General features: G+C 69.5%; 2 protein-coding genes across 2 annotated transcripts in view; both read right to left on the reverse strand.

Annotated features, from left to right (window-relative positions):
* Positions 1-256: 256 nt before the first annotated feature.
* On the reverse strand, positions 257-9,998 carry Lrrc32 (leucine rich repeat containing 32). The gene is given in 10 exon segments (XM_048361004.1): positions 257-588; positions 591-653; positions 656-947; positions 949-1,194; positions 1,196-1,344; positions 1,347-1,520; positions 1,523-2,053; positions 2,056-2,119; positions 5,635-5,725; positions 9,904-9,998. Coding segments are annotated over 9 exon segments (1,938 nt in total). The 5' UTR covers positions 5,722-5,725; positions 9,904-9,998.
* A 6,947-nt stretch (positions 9,999-16,945) lies between these two features.
* The window catches only part of LOC125361910 (guanylate cyclase D-like), a 19,395-nt gene continuing 17,689 nt past the window's right edge, over positions 16,946-18,651 (reverse strand). The window contains exons 18-19 of the mRNA XM_048360525.1: positions 18,047-18,132; positions 16,946-17,054 (exon numbers count right to left, since the gene is read on the reverse strand). Coding sequence (XP_048216482.1) covers positions 16,946-17,054; positions 18,047-18,132 — 195 coding nt within the window. The remainder of the gene's footprint in view (positions 17,055-18,046; positions 18,133-18,651) is intronic.

The following is an 18,651-nucleotide window of genomic DNA, read 5'->3' on the forward strand; positions in this document are numbered from 1 at the left end:
CGGGCGCGGGGGGCGGGGGCCGGGCGCGGGGGGCGGGGCCGGGCGCGGGGGGTGGGGCCGGGCGCGGGGGGGGGGGGGCCGGGCGTGGGGGGGCGGGGCCGGGCGTGGGGGGCGGGGGCCGGGGCGCGGGGGGGCGGGGCCGGGCGCGGGGGGCGGGGCCGGGCGCGGGGGGCGGGGCCGGGCGCGGGGGGCGGGGGCCGGGCGCGGGGGGCGGGGCCGGGCGCGGGGGGGGGGGGGCCGGGCGCGGGGGTCCGCTCTAGGCCTTGTACCGCCGGCGGAACCTCTGCCGGCGGAGGCAGCAGCAGGTGGCGAGCGTGGCGAGCAGGGCGGCGGCGGCCAGCGCCAGGGTGAGCAGCAGGGCGAGGCCGCGGGGCTGGGGGTCCTGCTGGCCGCAGTCCTCGGGGCGCACGCGGCTCAGGGCCAGCTGGGCCCGCGCGCCGAAGCGGCAGGGCAGGTCCCGCGTGGCGTCCACGCGCACGCGGCCCCCGTGCAGCTGGGCGGCCAGCCAGGCGTTGCCGCAGCAGCTGAGCGGGTTGCCGCGCAGGTAGAGGCGGCGGAGGCTGGGCTCCAGGCCGCCCATGGCGCTGCCGGCAGGAGGCGGAAGCTGTTGTTGCGCAGGTCCAGCTCCTCGAGGGCCACGGCCCGCGTCCAGCGGGCAGGCGGCTCAGACGGTTCTCGGCCAGGTTGAGCCGCGCCAGGCGGGGGAAGCGGGGCAGGTCCACCGGCAGGTCGGTCAGCCCCAGGCCCTGCAGCGCCAGCGCCTCCAGGGAGGCCTCCAGGCCGGCCAGGGCGCCCGCCGACACCCGCAGGCCCGGGTTGCGGGACAGGTCGAGCTCCGCCAGCGGGGTGCGCAGGAAGGCGCCCGGGGGCAGCGTCTCCATGGCGTTGCCCGCCAGGTTCAGCGCGCGGAGGGCGGGGAGGCCCGAGAGGGAGACGCAGCCGCGGGGGGGGCCCGGCCTCCTCGGGGAGCCCCGCGCAGGGCGTGAGCCGGTTCCCCTGCAGGTCGAGGCTCCGCAGGCCGGCCAGGCCGCTGAAGGTGCGCGGCCCCAGGTCCCGCAGCGCGTTGTCCCGCAGGAGCAGCGTCCGCAGGGAGCCCAGGGCCCCGGCGCCGGGCTCCAGGGCCGCCAGGGCGTTGTGGCTCAGGTCCAGGAGGAGCAGGCCGGGCAGCGTGCCGGCGCGCGGGGCCGCGAACGCCCCGCAGGCAGTTGCCGCTGAGGTTCAGGAACCGCAGGGAGGTCAGCGGCTCCAGGAAGCCGTCGGGAACCAGCTCGATCTCGTTGGAGCTCAGGTCCAGGTGCAGGAGCGGGGCGGGGGGGGCGCGCGCTGGCGTTGCGGCCGGGGCGGGGGAGCGGCGCGAGGAGGGGCCCCCCCGCCCGGGAGGCGCAGGAGGTTGCCGGACGCGTTCAGGTAGGCGAGCCGGGGGAGGGCGGCCAGGTCGGGGAAGCGCAGCAGCCGGTTCTCGCGCAGGTCGAGCCAGGCCAGCTGGAGCGGGGCGGGGGGCGCGGGCGCCGTCTGGAAGCCTCGATGCTGTTGCGGCTCAGGTCGAGCACCCGCAGCTGCGGGAGGCCGAAGCGGGAGATGCAGGTGAGCGAGTTCCGGGAGAGGTTGAGGTGCGCCAGGCGGGGCAGGGCCTCGAAGGCGCCCTCCTCGATGTCCAGCAGCACGTTGCCGTGCAGGTCCAGCCGCTCCAGGGCGGGCAGGCCGCGGAAGGTGCGGGGCGTGAGCCGCGTCAGGCTGTTCTCGGCCAGGGAGAGCGCGCGCAGGCCCGGGGCCTCCCCGAGCAGCCGCTCCGCCAGCCCGCTGTACAGGCCGTTGCCCGAGAGGTCCAGGGAGCGCAGGGCGGGCGGCAGGCCCAGGGCGCCCTGCGGGCCCAGCGCCAGGCGGTTGCGCGCCAGGCTGAGGTGCTCCAGGCGCGGCAGGGCCCCCAGCGCGCCGGGCTGCACGGAGCTGATGGCGTTGGCGCTCAGGTCCAGGCGGCGCAGCAGGGCGTACCGGCCCAGCGGGAAGGCCGCCACGCTCCGCAGCTGGTTCCCAGACAGGTCCAGGCTCCGACGTCCAGGGGCAGCGCCGAGGGCACCTCGAGCAGACCCAGGCCCCGGCACGAGGCCTCCTCGTCCACCTGCGGGGGGGGGGCGAGAGGACCGCCGGCTTGGAGGAAAGACTCCCCGCCTTCGGCCCGGCTGCCGCGGACTCCCCCGCGCCATTCCGGAACGTGCGACTGTCCCCTCCCAGCCGCCCGTCGGGCGACCCCATCCTGCTCCCTGCCCGGCACCGAGTCAATTTAACGGTGGGCAGGAAGTGGACGGCCACACAGACGGATGAATGAAGTCAGAAAATCCCTGCACTGATCCCCACTTGATAGGAAAACGGGCCCCGTTCTCCTCAGAAGAGTCCAGCGCGGGGGGCCTTTCCAGGGCCTGCAGGGCTCAACTTCGAGCATCGGCCGGGAGCCACACGGGAACAGAGGGTCCCCACGAAGGAAATGGGGCCGTGGGTCCCCCTGTCGCGTTTTAATTGTGGGCTCCCACTCCCGGGCCCTGCTCAGGCTCAGGACGGCAGGGTGGGCCCGGAGCGCGTTCCCAGGGGTGACCTTCTTCTGCAGTGGCCACTGACACCCCGTGTCTGTCGGTGGCCTCCTTTTCCAGGGCCTAGTCCAGCACTGGACTCCGAGGGCAGGGACAAGAGGGAATACAGGGAGGAAGACAGCCAGGGTCCCCAAACAACAAGAGTCTTTGGTGACAAGACTGGGATTTTGCTGTGTGACTGGCACCACGTTTCGTGACCACGCCGGTCCCGGTGTTTGTGCGAAGAGGAACGGGTCCTTCCCGGCTCCCACGGGCCATTTTACATTCACTGGGCACGTGAGGCCTGTGGGCGCCTGGAACCCCACAGCCCAACTGGGGTTCCTTGAGAGGGCAGGTGAGTGGGGCTCAGAGGGTGTGAGGGGGAGTTCAGACTACCCAGCAGGCAGGAAAGAGCTGAGATTTGAACCTAGGTTGCGGATCAACTGCAGACCCCACTCTCAACCCAATTCCTCGGTCTCCGAGCTTTCGGAACGGCAGCCTTCCCCACAGAGGGTCTGACTTCCCCAACCCAGCCTCATCCCGGGGCCCCTCCCCACCCCCCTGCTCCGTAAACGCCTGGCAACTATGCAGGCTGCCCTGCGGAGCCCCGGGCGGAGGCCGGGACCCGAGCCAAGCACTCAGGTCTCCCGCCACCTGCCTCCCATCCCACCCCGCGCAGGCCACGTCCAGTGACACCAAACACGCCCTCCCGCCGGGCCCCCCACATCCACCGCTGGCTCTCCTCTGCGGGCCGGCGATGTCAGCCCTGGCGCCCCGACAGCGCCTCCGCCAGGGATCTTCCCTGACCTGCTCCTCCCCACGGCTCTGTGCCGTGAACCCGTGACTGTGTGTGGAGCTGCCGGAGGGAGCTCGGGTCTCACACCCGTAATCCCAGCTCCTCACAAGCCCGCGATCCGAGGATCACAGCTTGACGGTGGCCAGGGCGCCGCGCCTGTGAGACGCTTACCTCCAATTAATCAGTGAAAAGCCAGAAGTGGAGGTGTGGCTCCAAGGGTAGAGCACCAGCCTTGAGGGAAACACCCAAGCAGGAGTGTGAGGCCCTGAGTGTGAGCCCCAGTACAAGGAGAGGGAGGGAGGGAGGGAGGGAGGGAGGGAGGGAGGGAGGGAGGGAGGGAGGGGAGGGAGGGAGGGAGGGAGGGACGAGCGAGCTGAGAGCCAGGAAAGACTGGTTGGTTGGGGTGGGTGCCTGGGCCTGGCCGGCAGAAAGACGGAATGGAAGCTGCAGACCCCCGTGTTCAGCAAAGGGCTGAGCCGTTGAGCCCATCTCCCGGTGGGCTCCGGGTGTATCCCAGCTGGAGTCAGGCCCTTTGGAGCCACAGAAAGCGAGCGCGCCGTGTCCCCCAGGGGGGTCGGTCGCTGTAACTCGCGTGGCCGGCGCGGGCGCAGGAGGCCGAGCCGGCCGGAGGCAGCCACCGTGGGGAGCTGGCCTCGGCCGTCGCGGCCGTTCCCTCCCAGGACCCCAAGATGAGTCACTGGCGGGGAGCCCAGCTGTCCCCGTCTCGGGCACCGGTGTGAGGGGTCAGCACGGCCCGCGCCTCCGGGGAAACAGTTCCCGGAGGCCCCCCGGGCCCCCCGCCGCGGGCTACCTGGGAAGCCCGCGGCGCCTGGCCCGTCCTCGCCGCCTCTGCCCGCTGGGCCCCCGCCCGAGCAACCTGGCCCATCCGGACTGCAGTAGGAAGGGCAAGATCAGCCAAGGCCGCCCCGACGTGTGTGCGCGTCGGGGGCTCCGCGCTCAGCCCCTGGGCCAGCTCCCCGGAGCGGCGTCGGCTGCTCGCGGCTGCACGCTGTGCGCGGGCGGCGGGTCACCGTGTCGCCCCACACCAGGTCTCCCGGGGACACAGAGCTGGCCCGGCCCGCAGCCCGAGGCCCGCCTCTGCCCAGGTGCCGGGCCTCCGCCCCCTCGGGCGGCCGCTCCTCCCGCCCGCGCCAGGAAGGAGCCCGAGGGCCCCAGTGGCTCCCAGCACCGGGGGACCCTCCAGGGAAGCCCTAGAGGAAGGACTGCGGGGGGCCGGGGCGTGGACCTCCCTTCCGCGGCCTGCAATGCCAGCCATTCCCACGCGTCTTCCTAGGAGGGAGGACCTGCCACCCCAACTCCACTCCCCAGCTGCACATGGCTGGAATAAGGATGAGAGGAGGAACAGGCAGCGGAGGGCATGGGAGAGCTGGGTTTCAAGTCCTGCCGCTCTCACTTTGACTCGTGAGGAGCTAGGGGAGGGCTATCTACCCTACTGTTTTCCACGCGGTTCAGGAAGAGCTTTCCTATCTGCTGTTTTCCCTCGGCTTGCTGGAGGCGGGACCTTTGGCTTCTGCGCCCCGGCCCCCAGGAGGAGGCGGGATGCCGTGGGGTCTGAGGCCCGCTCTGCCTATTATTTGGGCTCTCAGCACCTCCCGAGGACTCTGAGGGACAAGAAGAGTGGCGGCCATGGCGGGTGGCGGCAGGGCCGGGGCAGGCCCGGGCTGGGCTGTGAGCAAGTGGTCCCCCCTCCTTCAGCTCCAGGGCCCTGACCTTGACCTCAGCAGGCAGGAAAAGGGAGCACAAAGCAAACCTAGCCCCTGCGCTCAGGAGCTTCTGGGCCTGGCGGGAGCCCCCCAGGGGACCCCGGGAGGGCAGCCCGGGAGGGTCAGGAAAGGCTTCCCGGGGACGCGGCGTGGGGGCTGACGGGAGGGAGGGAAGGGCATAGCAGAGCTGAGCAAGGGGCCCATCCGGGGAAGCAGATCCGTCCCCAGAGCAGCCAGTACAGGGAGCCCCCCCAGCTGGCCCTTCCCCACTCCCCACATGGACACACACAGACTCTGGACGCCGCACGGGGCGGCTGAGGGAAGGAGGCCGGTGCGCACGGCACAAGGCGGTTGGCCGAGCCGCCCGGCCCGCTCGGAGCCGGGCTCCCCCTCGGTGGACGGGGGTCCCGGTGCTCCCCGGCCTTTAACCCGCCTCGCGGCTATTGGCGAACGCAAGGCCCATGCCCTTCCTCTCCTGGCGGCGCTAAGCTCCGGCGTGGGTGGGGAAGATGGGGGGCAGCCCCCCCCCCGCCCGGGCCGAGCAGCTTACCGTCGCGCAGCGGGCCTCGTCCTGGTGCTGGGCGGCGGTCAGGCCCAGGGTCAGCGCGGCCAGGAGCAGCGGGATGGGGCGGCTCATGGCTCTGTGGGGGGTGGAGGGGACGGGGGGCCGCGTCAGGCCACAGGGCTGCCAGGCCGGGCGGCCCTCCCTCGGGGGCCCGAGACCAGGGCCGAGCTGGAATCCAGGTACGGCGAAGGTGGGGCGCACAGGCAGGACGCGGGCCGCACGCGGGGCCTCGGAGGGCCAGCCGTCGCCCGGGGAAGCGCGAGTTGTGAAGCCCTGTGAGGCAGCGAGGAAGGAGGGGAGAGGACCCTCAGGCAGGAGGAGGGGCCGCTTCGGGCCGCCCTGCTCCGGCTCGGGACGCCTCCGACCCCATCGTCACGAAGACGACAAGCAGGTCCCCCAACTCTAGCTCCTTCCGCCCCGCAGAGAACCCCGCATTTTCATCTACCGAGGTTCACACCTATAACCGCAGCTGCTGACGGGGTAGAGGTGGAAATGATTTGTGGTTCGAGGCCAGCCAAGGCGAATTTTGAAACACCCGATCTCAACCAGTCAGCTAAGATGGGTGGTGTACAGCTACGTGGGAAGTGCGAATAGGAGGAACGCAGTCCGAGTCGTCCAGGACAGAGATACAAAACTGCACTTGAAAAATAACGAAGATCGAAAGGGCCGTGGCGTGGCGCGGGCGACGGAGCACCGGCCAGGCAACAGCCGGGCGGTCCAACTCTCGGTCTCACCCAAGTTAAAGAAAAAAGAGCGAGAAAGAACTCGAATTCCTTCCTCTCCGCCCCTTTATTTTGCCCTTCCTCTCTGGATGGGTTCTTAGTCCTTCCCATTGTGCAGGAGCAGCCCAGGCCCCCACAGGAAGCGGGGGGGGGGCCCGGTCTCCCCGCTTGGTTGTGCATGCCGCCCGCGTGCACTCCCACCACCAGGGCCGGCCGGGCCCCGGATCCCGTGTAGCCCCCGGGTTGGATGGAGGGGGCCCAGAGGCCCAGTGATGGCCGACGGCCTGAGCCCAGCACTGGGGACACACAAACATCTCCACCCGTTCACTCAGTACTCTCTTTACCAAACGCCCTGCGCATCTGGCTCCGTGCGGGGGGGGGGGGGGGACCAGAGCCGTGCGCAGAAATGGTCCCAGCATGGACGGACCAGGCCCCCCAAGACCACATCTGAGAGCCGCTCTCTCTCTACTTCCCCGCCTTGTGACCCTGTGCAAGTCATTTCTCCTCTCTACGCGAGTTTCCCTTTCTGGGGTTCATGATAAGCATGCAAATGCGGAGAAGGGGCGAGGGGGTCGGTGGAAACACCACGTATTCCACCCCAGTACTCTTCTCAGCACTTCACGGCCATCAGCTCCGTCCTCCCGGCAGCCCACTGACTCAGCCTCGTCCTCACCATTCTCGATTTTATACAAAAGAAAACAAAGGCTCCGGGAGGCTGGACAACACGCTTAAAGCCGCAGAGCTCCGCGGCACCTTCCAGCAGGTGTGGCCCCTGGGGGTTCACCTCCACGCCCGGAGACGGCACAGGGCTGCTCTCGAGTCCGTTCTCATTGGGAGGCGCGCGCGGGGGCCGGCGTGGACCTTCCAGCCCCTCGGGGGCCCAGGTCTGGCCCTCAGCTCTCACCTGCACTGCGGGCCGGGCTTTCACGGGAAAGTCTGCCCTGCTGTTCAGATGGGCTCACAGCGGCTCACATTAGCATAGTGGAAGCCCCGGGGCCTCCCCACCAGCGCCGCTCTCTGGGGCTGGCTTCTCACGTCGCCTCTCCTGCTCTGAGTGGTGACACTGTGTCTCCCTCGCTCTCTGAGTGCCTTTCAGCTGCTGAGCCTCCACGCCACGCCCTCCCCTCTCTCTGCTGCTGGCTTGGCTGGGCTGTCACCCCCTCCAGGAAGCCCGCTCTGCTCCCCCAAGGCTGAGCCCTGCCTTCGGGTCCTCCGGGGTCTCAGCCTCTGAATGGCAGAAAGCCCAGCTCCGAGCCCTGGGCTCTTCACTACACATCCGTTACAAGAGACGGACCTCAAGAGCAGAGGGCCCCTCTCCTCGGAGCCCCCTCAGAGCACAGGAAGGCCAGAGGGACAGAGAGAAGGTGCCCCTGAAGTCTCTGTAGGACTCTCCACGGGGGACAGGGGAGCCCAGGGCGTGGGGGCCCGGCTCCCACCCAGCCTCGCCCGCCTCGCTCGACGGCCCTGCTCCGCTCCGCCTCGCGGGGGTGAGGGCAGGTCCCCCGACTCTCTATCCCCCTCTGCCAGCAGCTGGCGGAGACTGCTCTCCCTGGAACCAGACCCCAGCCGGCACACCTCCCTCCTTCGCCTGCCCGTCCCTGGGCCTTGACACTATGCGTTTCCTTCGTTCCCCAGCTCACACACCCTGTCTTGCCCATGTCAGCAATCACAACCTTTTAACATCACCCATCCGCTCAGGATTGTTTACTCTAAAATCTTCCCAAAGCGCCAGGTTTACACAGTCCTCTCTCCATCTCCATCTCCCATCGGCCCTTCGTCTCCTCACCAAACTGCAGCCTGCCCGGGTTCCTCAAACACGGTGAGTTCGCTCCTGCCCCAGGGCCGTGCTCCTGGGCATGAGGACTGCTCTTCTACCAGATCTGTCCGCTCCTGGCCGCTGCTTCCTTCTTGTGGGGGAACCAGGGCCTGGGAAGTCGCTTACTAAAGACCTTGTGCGCAATGGCCACGGGGAGCTCAGTGGTGCGAGCCGGGAGAGGGCAAGGAAGGGCCCAGGCTCAGCTCTGAGCCTGAGGATGGAGAAGCCTGACGGAGTCCTTGCTTCCCCCTCCTCGGCCCCCAAGCCCGCGTGAGCATCAGCACACCCAGGAGGGACAGTCCCCACAGCCCTGGGGGATCCCTCGGCAGGTGGTGTGGCAGGGCTGTCCTCCCACACAGGACTAGGGAGCACGGGACATGGAGCCCAGGCCCCCGCCCAAGGGTCCCCATCCGCTGCTCGCCAGCCCTGCTCAAAGGCCAAGCTCTCTACGTCTCTGCCTCGGGGCCCCACCTCCGGGGCCGGCTTCCCATTCTGCCACCAGACACCCCAGCCATAGTTCAGGTGGAGGGTGGCCACGGGCCGCGGAGGTGCCCGGGACACTTCTGTGGCTTGCTACACTACAGGGCTCAGAGGACTGAACCATGTCAGGTGGCGGGTACCGAGGTGGACGCGGAGTGTGGAGAGAGGTGTGGAAGTGTGTGAGTGTGTGTGTGTGAGAGAGAGCGGCAGAGAGACAGAGAAACAAGAGAGGAGGAGGAGGAGGAGGAGGAGGAGGAGGAGGAGAGAGGAAGAGAAGAGGAGGGGGGGGGACCAGGAGAGGAAGGAGAGCTTGGGGAGGAGAGGACATATCTACAATCACAACAAGCCCACCCCTCCCACAGAAGGATGCTGGACGGTCTCGTTAGCCCTTGACCTATGGAATCTGACTATTCTCAGTCAGCCAAGTAGGCAGTTCCCGCCATTCCCACTTTGCAGAGGAGAAAGGGGGGACTCGGAGGGTGGGGTGGGGGTCGGACGGAGCCGGCCCCTTCCCTCCGAGGAGTCTGGGGCCGGGACTTGCGCGGGAGGAGGCTCGGAAGGAGGGCTTACCCAAGGTCACCCGGGCAGAGCCGGGATCCGAGGACGCGGGCCTGGCCGGGAAGCCGCGGTGCCCCCCCCCCGAGGGCGGGCCGAGCCCCCACCCGAGCCGCCCGGGCCCCCGGGAGCGCGGCGGGCTCGCTGGCTCTGTCGGTCCCTCGGGGCCAGGCCCGACGTCGGTGCGGCCCACGAGGGAATCAGACCTTAGCCCAAAGGAATGCGGCCGGGAGGGCGGAATTCCAGGCAGCTCGGGGTGGGGGTGGGGGTGGGGGGTGGGGAGTGGGGGTGGGGGGTGCCCCCCCGCGCCTCGTCCCCCCCGCGCCTCGCCCCCCCCCAGAAGGAGGCCGGCTTCAAGCCCCCCAAGGAGCCGGAGGAGTGGGCGGGGTCCCCCCCCTCAGACAAGCGCCGGGCCCAGGGTTCCAATCCCCCCTACCGGCGCCCAGGCGCGCGCTCCCGGCCGGCCCGGCCCCCTCGGGGCTCCGCTCTCCCAGCTGTCAAACGGGCGCCCGTCTCAGCCCTTCTGGGGTGCGGGGGGGAGGTGGGGGGACGGCGAGACCTGGAGACGCGGGGCGGGCGCGCGCCCGGGGGGGCGGCGGGGGGGGGGGGGTCGCGGGGGCGCCGCGGGGGTCACGGGCGGGGCGGGGGGCGTGCCCGGCCTCGCCCACCGACGGCTCCTACCTGGCTCAGCGCGGCCGCCGCTCCTCTCCGGGACAGTCGCCGTGCATTTTGCGCTGCCCTGGCCGGGTCTGCCCGGGGTCACCGGCCGCCCCCGGCCGCCGTGCCGCCCCGCCAGCCGGCCGCGAGGGGGCGGCGCGGCCGTTTAAATACCTCTCCCGCCGCGCGCGCCGGCCCCGCCCCCCCGCCGCGCCGGCCCCGCCCCCGCCGCGCCGGCCCCGCCCCGCCCCCCGCCGCGCCGGCCCCGCCCCCCCGCCGCGCCGGCCCCGCCCCTCCGCGCGCCGGCCCTGCCCTCCGCGCGCCGGCCCCGCCCCTCCGCGCGCCGGCCCCGCCCCTCCGCGCGCCGGCCCCGCCCCTCCGACCCCCGGGGCCGGACCCGGGCAAGGCGCCTGGCGGCCCCGCGGGCCCGAGCGCCGGGGCGTAGGGGCTGCGCGCGCGCGGGGCGAGGAGGGGCGCGGGGGCCCCCCGGACCGCCGCCCGCAGGCCGCCAGGCCCCGTCGCGGGTCGCCCCGAAGCCGCGGGACCGCGGAGGAAATCCTGGCGCCGCCGCACTCGGCGGCCCGGCGGGGCTGGCCCGGGAGGTGACCGACCGCCGGCCGCTGGACGGGAAGGAAGTGACCCCGCTGCGGCCCTGGGAAGGCTGCTGGGGCGGGGGCTCCCCGCGGCACGACCCCCCCCCCCGGGAGCAGATGGGGGTGGGGGGGGCGGAGGGGGGAGCCAGCCGGTCCCACCCGCCCAGCCGGGGCGCAGCCGGGGCTCCGGGGCTGGTGTCCGGGCCCTGGGTTCAAGCCCCGCGACCCAGAATAGGTGGGAGGTGGGGGGGGGGCGGGGGGGAGAATCAGAGCTCCTTCCGTCCACGAAATTAAGTCCGCGGGCACTAGGGCTTAGGAAGGCGCTCTCTAGACGTGTCCCAAAGCAAGGTGCCTTTTGCTGTTGGAGCAGATCTTCCCACCCCACCACCCCCTTTTCTGGGCACCAGGCCCGACCCAATTGCTGGCTTCCTGCCCTGCTGGGTGTGACTGGGAGTCCGGAGACTTCTGGACCAGGGCCCCCCCCCCCCACCCCGGTGCCAAGGGCAGGTTTCTCTCTGTCGGCGTTCTGGACGATGATCACCAGCGAGGAGCCGGGGCCAGGTGTCCCATCTTAAACAGAGACAAGTGAACACCTGGGCCTGGGGTGAACGCGGGTGGAGCCAGCCTCGAAGCCGGGCTCCCCCATGCAGATCACCCATCCTCCGTCTCTCCTTCCTCCCATCCGGTCGCTGTGGAAACGTCAACCCAGGGACGACACATCTTGACAGCGAGTGGTCCTGGGGCCTTGACTCGCTGGGTCTGTCAGGGAAGGATTCCTGAAGGAGAAGGCCGGGCTGCCGCGAGGAGATGGAAGGACATAGCAGATAAGACCCGGGAAAGATAGCAAACGTCTCCTTCCTTCCACCCCCGTGCGGTGCGGCCCTGTGCCCTCTGACCCATCCCAGCACTTCCGAAGACTCCAGTGCTCCCTTTTGGCCAAGTTTCCTCCTTGGTAAAATGGGGGAAACAGTCGTGACTTCCTGTGGTTGGTGCTAGGACGAAACGGACAGGTTCCAGGCCGGGCCCTGTCTGACGGTGCTGACGGTGCTGGGTGATGGCTGAGCACTTCTGCTACCCAAGGGCTTCCTTCACCACGTCCGTCTTTCTCTAGGAGCCGTCACAGCCGCCCCGTGGCGAGAGCGGAGCATGAATAAATCAGATGCTGGCAGCCCAGGTTTTCCTACCTGACGAGTCCCCTTGCTGCCTCGCCCTTCCCAGAACTGCAGCCAAGCAGAACCCCCTGGCCGGCCTCCCCCCGCCCCCCCCCCAGCTCGGGTTGCGGTTGTGATGATTTCACTCACGGGGTTCCGCCTGACTCGGCGGCCAGATAGGGCCCCCCACGACCTGAAGACACACGGGCAGCCAAGCATGCCCACCCGCTAGAGATGCCTCTCGGGACTCGGGGCGCAACGCTGGGACCCCCCCCCTGCCCCTCCTTCATCTCGGCGGTCACGCTGTGTGCCTGCGGAGCTTGCTTGGTCTCTCTGACCTTCCTTGGCTCGTTGTGCTGCAGAGCGAGACGGGGGTGTCGCCCGAGTGTCACCGAGGCCCCAGCCGGCTGGGGTGATCGCGTGGACTACTGTGCGCAAAGCACCTGTGAGGGGTCCTGGCCAGTGTTAGTGCTCAGTAAGCATGACCCCTCTCCTTAGTGGGTCCCCGGGAGGGCAAGATTAGAACACAAAGCCTACCAACCATCTCCTCTTCTGGAACATTCAGAGTGTACAGGAGGGTGGCCACTCCAAGCCCCCTGCCCAGGGCTGGGCTCACCTGGTGAAATCCACATGGAAGGAACCCACTTAGCATTCAGCACCACTTAGTTCCTGCTTGCACCCTCCAAGAACGGGGTCATCTTGGGGCAGCCCTCGGGCAGCGGCTGAGACTTCAGTGTGGGTCTTTTTGTGCAAATGCTTCCATTTCCTTGTGCATCTTATTAGTGAGGACAGAGGATACATTTTTAACTGGGTCCTGGGGACCCCCATTCTGGGGCAGTACTTCTCAGGCCCTGAGTCAGGCTCAAGGCTCCCTGAGATTCCGTTCCAGCAGATTCAAGGCCGCAGGGGTCTATGTAGGAGCTAGTGGCCCAGAACGGCGATGACTTGTATATGCTGTGTGATCTTGGACATGTTGCTGAGCCTCGCCGAGCCTTGCTGTCCACCGTGGGGCAGGGCCGTGACATCCTGGACTCTCGGTACAGCGTCCACGCTCTCCACTGAACACCCTGCAGGGCCCAGTCCTTCCTCTCATGCAGAGTCAGCACCAGGACAGCCACGGGCGGCCTTCCACGCGGGTGTCTCTCAACCTCGCTGGGGAGCCAAGGCTCCGAGCGGCTGTGCATTGGCACTCGGCTTTGGAGGCAAAACCTGGGGCTCTTCCATTCTTTCCCTGTGCTCCCCTTCTTGTCCCCTGGGCCGGGGCACAGACCAGGCCAGCTGAGGACACCTCCTGAGGGGACCGAGGAGAGCGCCACCGGTGCGGCGAGGCGTGGGTGACAGGGACCTCGAGAGCCAGAGCCAGCCCCGGGAGGGGAAAGCAAGCGCGGGTAGCGAGCGCGAGGTGGCTGTCCTCTGGGCCATGCGACCGTGCTTGTAGGACCAGGCCCGGAGCCGGGTCTGTCTGCAGAATACGCGCTGCCCGCAGCGGCCGCACGAGGCCCGGTGGCCGCCGTTCCGGAGGAGGGGCCGAGGCTGCGAGCCGTCGGGCTCCGTCGGGGCCCTCGGGCTCCGGGGTCCTCGCGTGGGTCGCCACCCCTCCTCGTGGCACTCGGGGTCGCCCGGCAGGGCTGGCCGGGGCGCGTGGGTCCCGGGTCGCTTCCCGCGCTCCCGGAGCACGGCCACGCCACGGGAGGCCGCGGGCCCCGCGGCTGCCGGCGACGGGGCAGGGGGCGCCCCGATTCCAGGCCGGCCCCGGGGCGCTTCACACGGGTGGACTTCTTTTTCGGGGCGCTGGAAGGCGGTGCCGGTACCGGGGCTTCAGCCCAGGGCCCGAGTGCTGTGCGTGAGCTTTCTGTTCAAGGCTGGCGCTCCGCCGCCTGAGCCACGCTCCGCGCCGGCTTTCCCGGTGGTTCGGTAGAGGTGGGAATCCCACGCACCTCCCCGCTCCTCCGGCGGAGCGAGGGCCGCAGGGTGAGCCCCGGCACCTGGATGAAGCAAGTTGCGGATTGTTGCCGGTTAATTGGAGAGGGGAGTCTCGCGGGCCTTCCTGCCTGGGCTGGCATCGAACCGGGGCCCTCGGCTCTCAGGGTGCGTCACGGGCGCTTCACCTCCAGTGACATGGGGGCCTCCGTGGCCGCCCGCAGGCAGCCTGGGAGACGGCGTGCCCGCCGTCCAGGAGGCCCCGGGCAGCGCCCGGCCTGCCGTGGCTTCTTGGGTAACCACCTGGGAAGCAGGGTGCCGGGGCTGAGTGCCGGGGTTGGGGAGCCGGGGGGCTTGGGGACAGAGGATCGTGGAGAGAAAGCAGGAACCGCCACCAGCTCCCCCGGGGCCCCGTGTGCGAGACCCGCTGTGGACGGGGCGGCGTGGAGTGACAGCCAGCCGGCAGGGTGACGGGGGAGTCCCCACGCTCTCCTACTGGGAGCGCTTAAAAAAGAACTCAACGCCGTGTGTGGCACGCGGGCATCCCAGCCGTGCGACGGGACAGGATGGGCAGGGCCCGGGCCAAGCCCGGGCTGGCGGCAGGGGAGGGCAGTGGGGAGGGAGGGCAGTGGGGAGGGAGGGCAGTGGGGAGGGAGGGCAGTGGGGAGGGGCTTCTTGGCTGTCCGTGTGGGGGGGTGCTAGGTGAGGACCCAACTACCGAGGCCTGGACGAGGTGACTCTACAGCCGGGTGCACAGGACAGCGGTGCAGTGTTTTCCCAGTGTGTGTAAGGCCCTGGGTTCAATGCCAAGCGCAGCAAAGAAAGACAAGAAGGGAGGGCGGGAGGGAAGATGGACCGGCCGAGGCCACCGTGGGGACAGGCCAGGGGGGGGCCGGTGATTGTGGGTGGGGCATCGCTGTTCTGGCTTACCAGGGAGACGACCCCCAGCCCCTGCGGCTGGAACCCAGAAGGAAATGTAAGTCACCAGAGGCAGGGGGCTGGCAGGGAAAGCCGGGCTGCGGTGGTGGGGGGGGGGGGGCGGTCAGGCCTGCATGGAGGGTGTGGCCCGCCACCTGACTGTGAGCCTCCCGGGACCCAGAGCTGAAGGCTACCCCAGCCCTGGGGGTGGACTTGGCCATCGCCACCTGACTGTGAGCCTCCCGGGACCCAGAGCTGAAGGCTACCCCAGCCCTGGGGGTGGATTTGGCCTTCTGGATGGATGGTGGCAGGACTCTGAGCCTCGAGGTCCCTCACCCATCCTCTGTGAGCGCCCTGAGGAAGGGGGCATCCACACAGCCTGACCTCCCTCCCGGCCCCGCTGGCGGGACGTGGCTGGCCGGGCTGTCTTCTGAACACCCTGACTGCCCCCTAGTGGATCCCTGCAGTCGCGAGACTCACAGAAGCGCTTCTCAGAGCGACCAGACGCCTGGCCAGCCGGTCCAGAGCAAGAAGCCCAGGGCAAGAGGCATCGCCCCAGCCCTGGGGAAGGGGCCTGGGCTCAGTGCCCGACCCTGGGTGAGCCCAGCAACACCCATGGCCGGGCAGCCTCCCCTTGAGACCTCTGCTGTTCACCAGTGGATTGCCGGTCCCTCCCCTGGGCTTGGAGCGTGGCCCAGGAACTGCGCACAGAGGTTCTGAGCATGTCCTTCCATGTTGCTGCCCTCCTCCGGGTGTGGGGGGGAAATACATGTATTTGTGGTTGTGCAGGGGCTCGTGGGTCCCCACGGAAGCCTGCTCCACCTCTCCTGCCTCCTAGACCTCTTCTCGGCTGGAGTGTGCTGGCGGCATCACAGAAGGAGGCCCCGAGACCCAGCCTTGCCCCAGGGCACCCCAGTACGCCGGGGAAGGCACCCCCTTTTCTGCACACGGACTGACAGGGAGGTCCCAGGAGAGCGCCCTGGAGGAACTGGCCGAAGAAGAGGAGGAGGAGGAGGAGGAGGGGACACGAAGGGCAGCAGGGTCTGAGATGGCCACTCGGGCCGGCACAGGGGAGAGGAGAGCCGGTGGCGGGGGGGGGGGGGGTGGGCAGGCCCACACACTGGCCCACGTCTGGCCTGCAGACCCCCAGCGAAACAGCAGACCAACCAGCCCAGGAGTGGGGAACCACAGAGGAACGAGGAGAGGGCCCTGGAGCCGGCGTTCGTTCATGTGGTCATTCATTCATTCGTTTGTTCGTTTGTTCACTGAGCCTTAGCACCCACCCTCCTGGGCGCTGGGCAACAAGAGTGACCCCCACCCCACCCCCTTGCAAGGGAAACCAGGAGAGCAACTGCTGATTCACGCAGGGGGTGGCAGAGAAGGGGTTGGGGGTGGACTCGAGCGTGCTGGAAGTCCCCGAGGCCATCGAGGTAGAGGAGACGGCAGCAGCCCAGCGGCGCCTCCTAAGGGGCCCCGGGGGGAGTAAAGTCACCCCCCCCCCGCGTGTGTGTAGGAGCTCACGCCGGTGCCCGGCGGCCTTCACGCCAGAGCCGCCAGGCCCGGCCCCGCCAGCCTCCCCCCTGCTCTGCAGCAGAGAACGCGGCCGGGGCGCCCCTCGGGGGGCCTCCCCGGGGAGCCGGACCGGCCGTCGCGGTGTCGCTGGGCTCCTGAGCGCCGCGTCCCCCGCTCGGCTCGAGAGGCAGCGGCACCGCCCGGCCCGGACCCTCCCCCCTCCCCCGGGGGAGAGGGAGCGTGCTCGGCTCCCGTGTGTGTGCGTGTGTGCGTGTGTGTGTGTGTGTGTGTGCGCGCGCGCGCGCCTGGCCCACCGCCGGCACAGAGCCGAGGGGAGGGCGGGGTGGGAGGAGGCGCTGGCCCGGCCTCCGCTGCGCCTGTTGCTCGAGACCCGGGGAGCAGGGTGCGCCGTGGCGGCGTGGCTCGCGGGGCGTCCTGCCGCTCCACCGCCTCGGAGAGCCGGGCCCAGGCTGGACTCGCATGCGGCCGGGGCTGACGGGAAGGGAGTCGGGACGCTCCAGCCGGGTGCCCGGAGCTCCTGGGGTCCCCTGGGCGTCCTTCGAGACGCCAGCGTGGGGCGCGGGGGAGCCGAGCCCAGACCTGCCCGCCTCCACCCACGCCCAGCCCGCCGCCGCCGCCAGGGACAGCCGTGCTGCTGCGGGAGGAGGACCGGGCCCTGCACTGGGGGCGGGGGGGACAGGCCCCCACGCGAGGTGACCTCGGCCCTCCCCTGTGCGGGGGGGGGGCAGGCCCCCCGCGAGGAGTCCCAGCTCCGTGCGAGTGCGCCCTCGGGGTGACTCCAGACGCAGCACGGTGAGCAGGGGGGGTTACTTTTATTCTCACTGTTGGTGTACCGAGACACAATCACCACCAGGGTCCCCGCGGGTGTGCGCGTGCCCCGGGGTCGCCGCTGGGCCGCGGAGGCTGGCGGGGCGGGGGGGGGGGGGGCAGAGCAGCGTGGGGCCCCCGCGCTCAGGGCCGGGCCCCCGCCTCCCCCGGGCGGCCAGGCCCCACGCGGGCCCGGCGGGCCTCGGCGAAGGCCGCCCTGATGTCCCGGTGCACGCGGTCCTGCCAGGGCTCGCTGGGGACGAAGGAGAGCTGCGTGTCACGGCGGCCGGGTCCGGGCGAGGATGGGGGTGGGCAGCCAGGCGGCGGGGGGTGGGGCGGGGACCGGCACCCCGGAACGGGCTGGGGGGGTGGCAAGGGCCCGTGCAGAGTGCGCCCCCAGAACCCCCTCTGCTGAGGCGGCCCTGGAGCGGAGCCCCCACCACGGGAGGGGGCGGGGCAGCCCCCCTCTCGGTAAGAGAGGGGGTAAGAGTGGTGGGAGCGCAGGGGGGGGGGGAGGCCAGCTGGGCTCTGGCTGAGCTCGGCCGCGGGGGGGGGGGGGGGCTCGCCTCGGCCCGTCCTTCACGCCGGAACGAGCCCGCTGGCCGAGCCCGCTGACCTCCCTGGCTCTGGGGACCTGCTCCGTGTCCGGCCTTTTCTAGACCTTTCACAGACTGAGGCAGGGGAGGGGAGTGAGCAGCGCCGCATTGGGGCGCAACGTTGCTTCTCCCTGAGGCCCTCCGTGAAGGACACGGGGCCTTACAGGACGCGCTGGGAGGCGGGCAAGCCAGCCCTTGAAATTCTACTCCCTGGCCTCGGGGACGCGGAGCCCGGCCCGGCACCGTGGCTCGGGTCTGCGATCCTAGCTGCTCGGGATGCCTACATCTGTCGGGTCGTGGTTCAAAGCCGGCAGAAAAGTCTGCCAGGCTCCATGTGCAATGAATAAGCAAAAAGCTTGTCTGGAGGCATGACTTAGGTGGTCAAACACCCGCTGAGCAAGCAAAACAATAATAATAATAACTAAAGCCCAAGTGAGCACAAAGCCCCAAGTGCAAACTCTGGCACCACCAAAAATTTAAAGAAGTGGAAGGCCTTTGGATCTAACACGCCCACAGCTGTGGAAGCCGAGAGGCGGCAGCGATGCAGTAGCGATAGAGGCAACCGGTGCCCAGGACGCTGTGCTCCACGCCAGGCAGGTAACGCGTCCACACCCCAGCACGGAAGCGGCCGGGCGCGGCCTTCACTCACCCGGGCGCCACGTGCGGAGGCGTGGGCAGAGGTCTGTGGAAGCCCGCCTTCCCCACCAGCCAGTAGGTCTCCTCCACGCCCTTCCCCTGCAACCGACGGCAAGGCGGTGTGGACAGCAGCCCCTCCCTCCACCCAAAGCCTTCCCACCGGGCTGGGGATACGGCCTAGTGGCAAGAGTGCTCGCCTCGTATACGTGAAGCCCTGGGTTCGATTCCCCAGCACCACATATATAGAAAAAGCCAGAGGTGGCGCTGTGGCTCAAGTGACAGAGTGCTAGCCTTGAGCAAAAAGAAGCCAGGGACAGTGCTCAGGCCCTGAGTTCGAGGCCCAGGAATGGCAAAAAAAGAAAAGAAATGTATTCACTGCCTCACATATAAAACTGTAACCCCTCTGTACGTCACTTGGACAATAAATAAATAAATTTCTTTTTTTTTAAAAAAAAAACCTTCCCACCGAGAGCTGGGAACGCAGCTGGGTGCCGTGGCTCTCTGCCTGTCACCGTGGCGACCCGGGAGCCTGAAATCCTGGGACTGGGGTTCAAAGGACACCTAGGCAGGAACGTCCATGACACAGCACCTCCGGTGAGCCAGCCGGCAGCCGGGAGC

Source organism: Perognathus longimembris, chromosome 13 (assembly GCF_023159225.1).
Source record: "Perognathus longimembris pacificus isolate PPM17 chromosome 13, ASM2315922v1, whole genome shotgun sequence".
Lineage (NCBI taxonomy): Eukaryota > Metazoa > Chordata > Mammalia > Rodentia > Heteromyidae > Perognathus > Perognathus longimembris.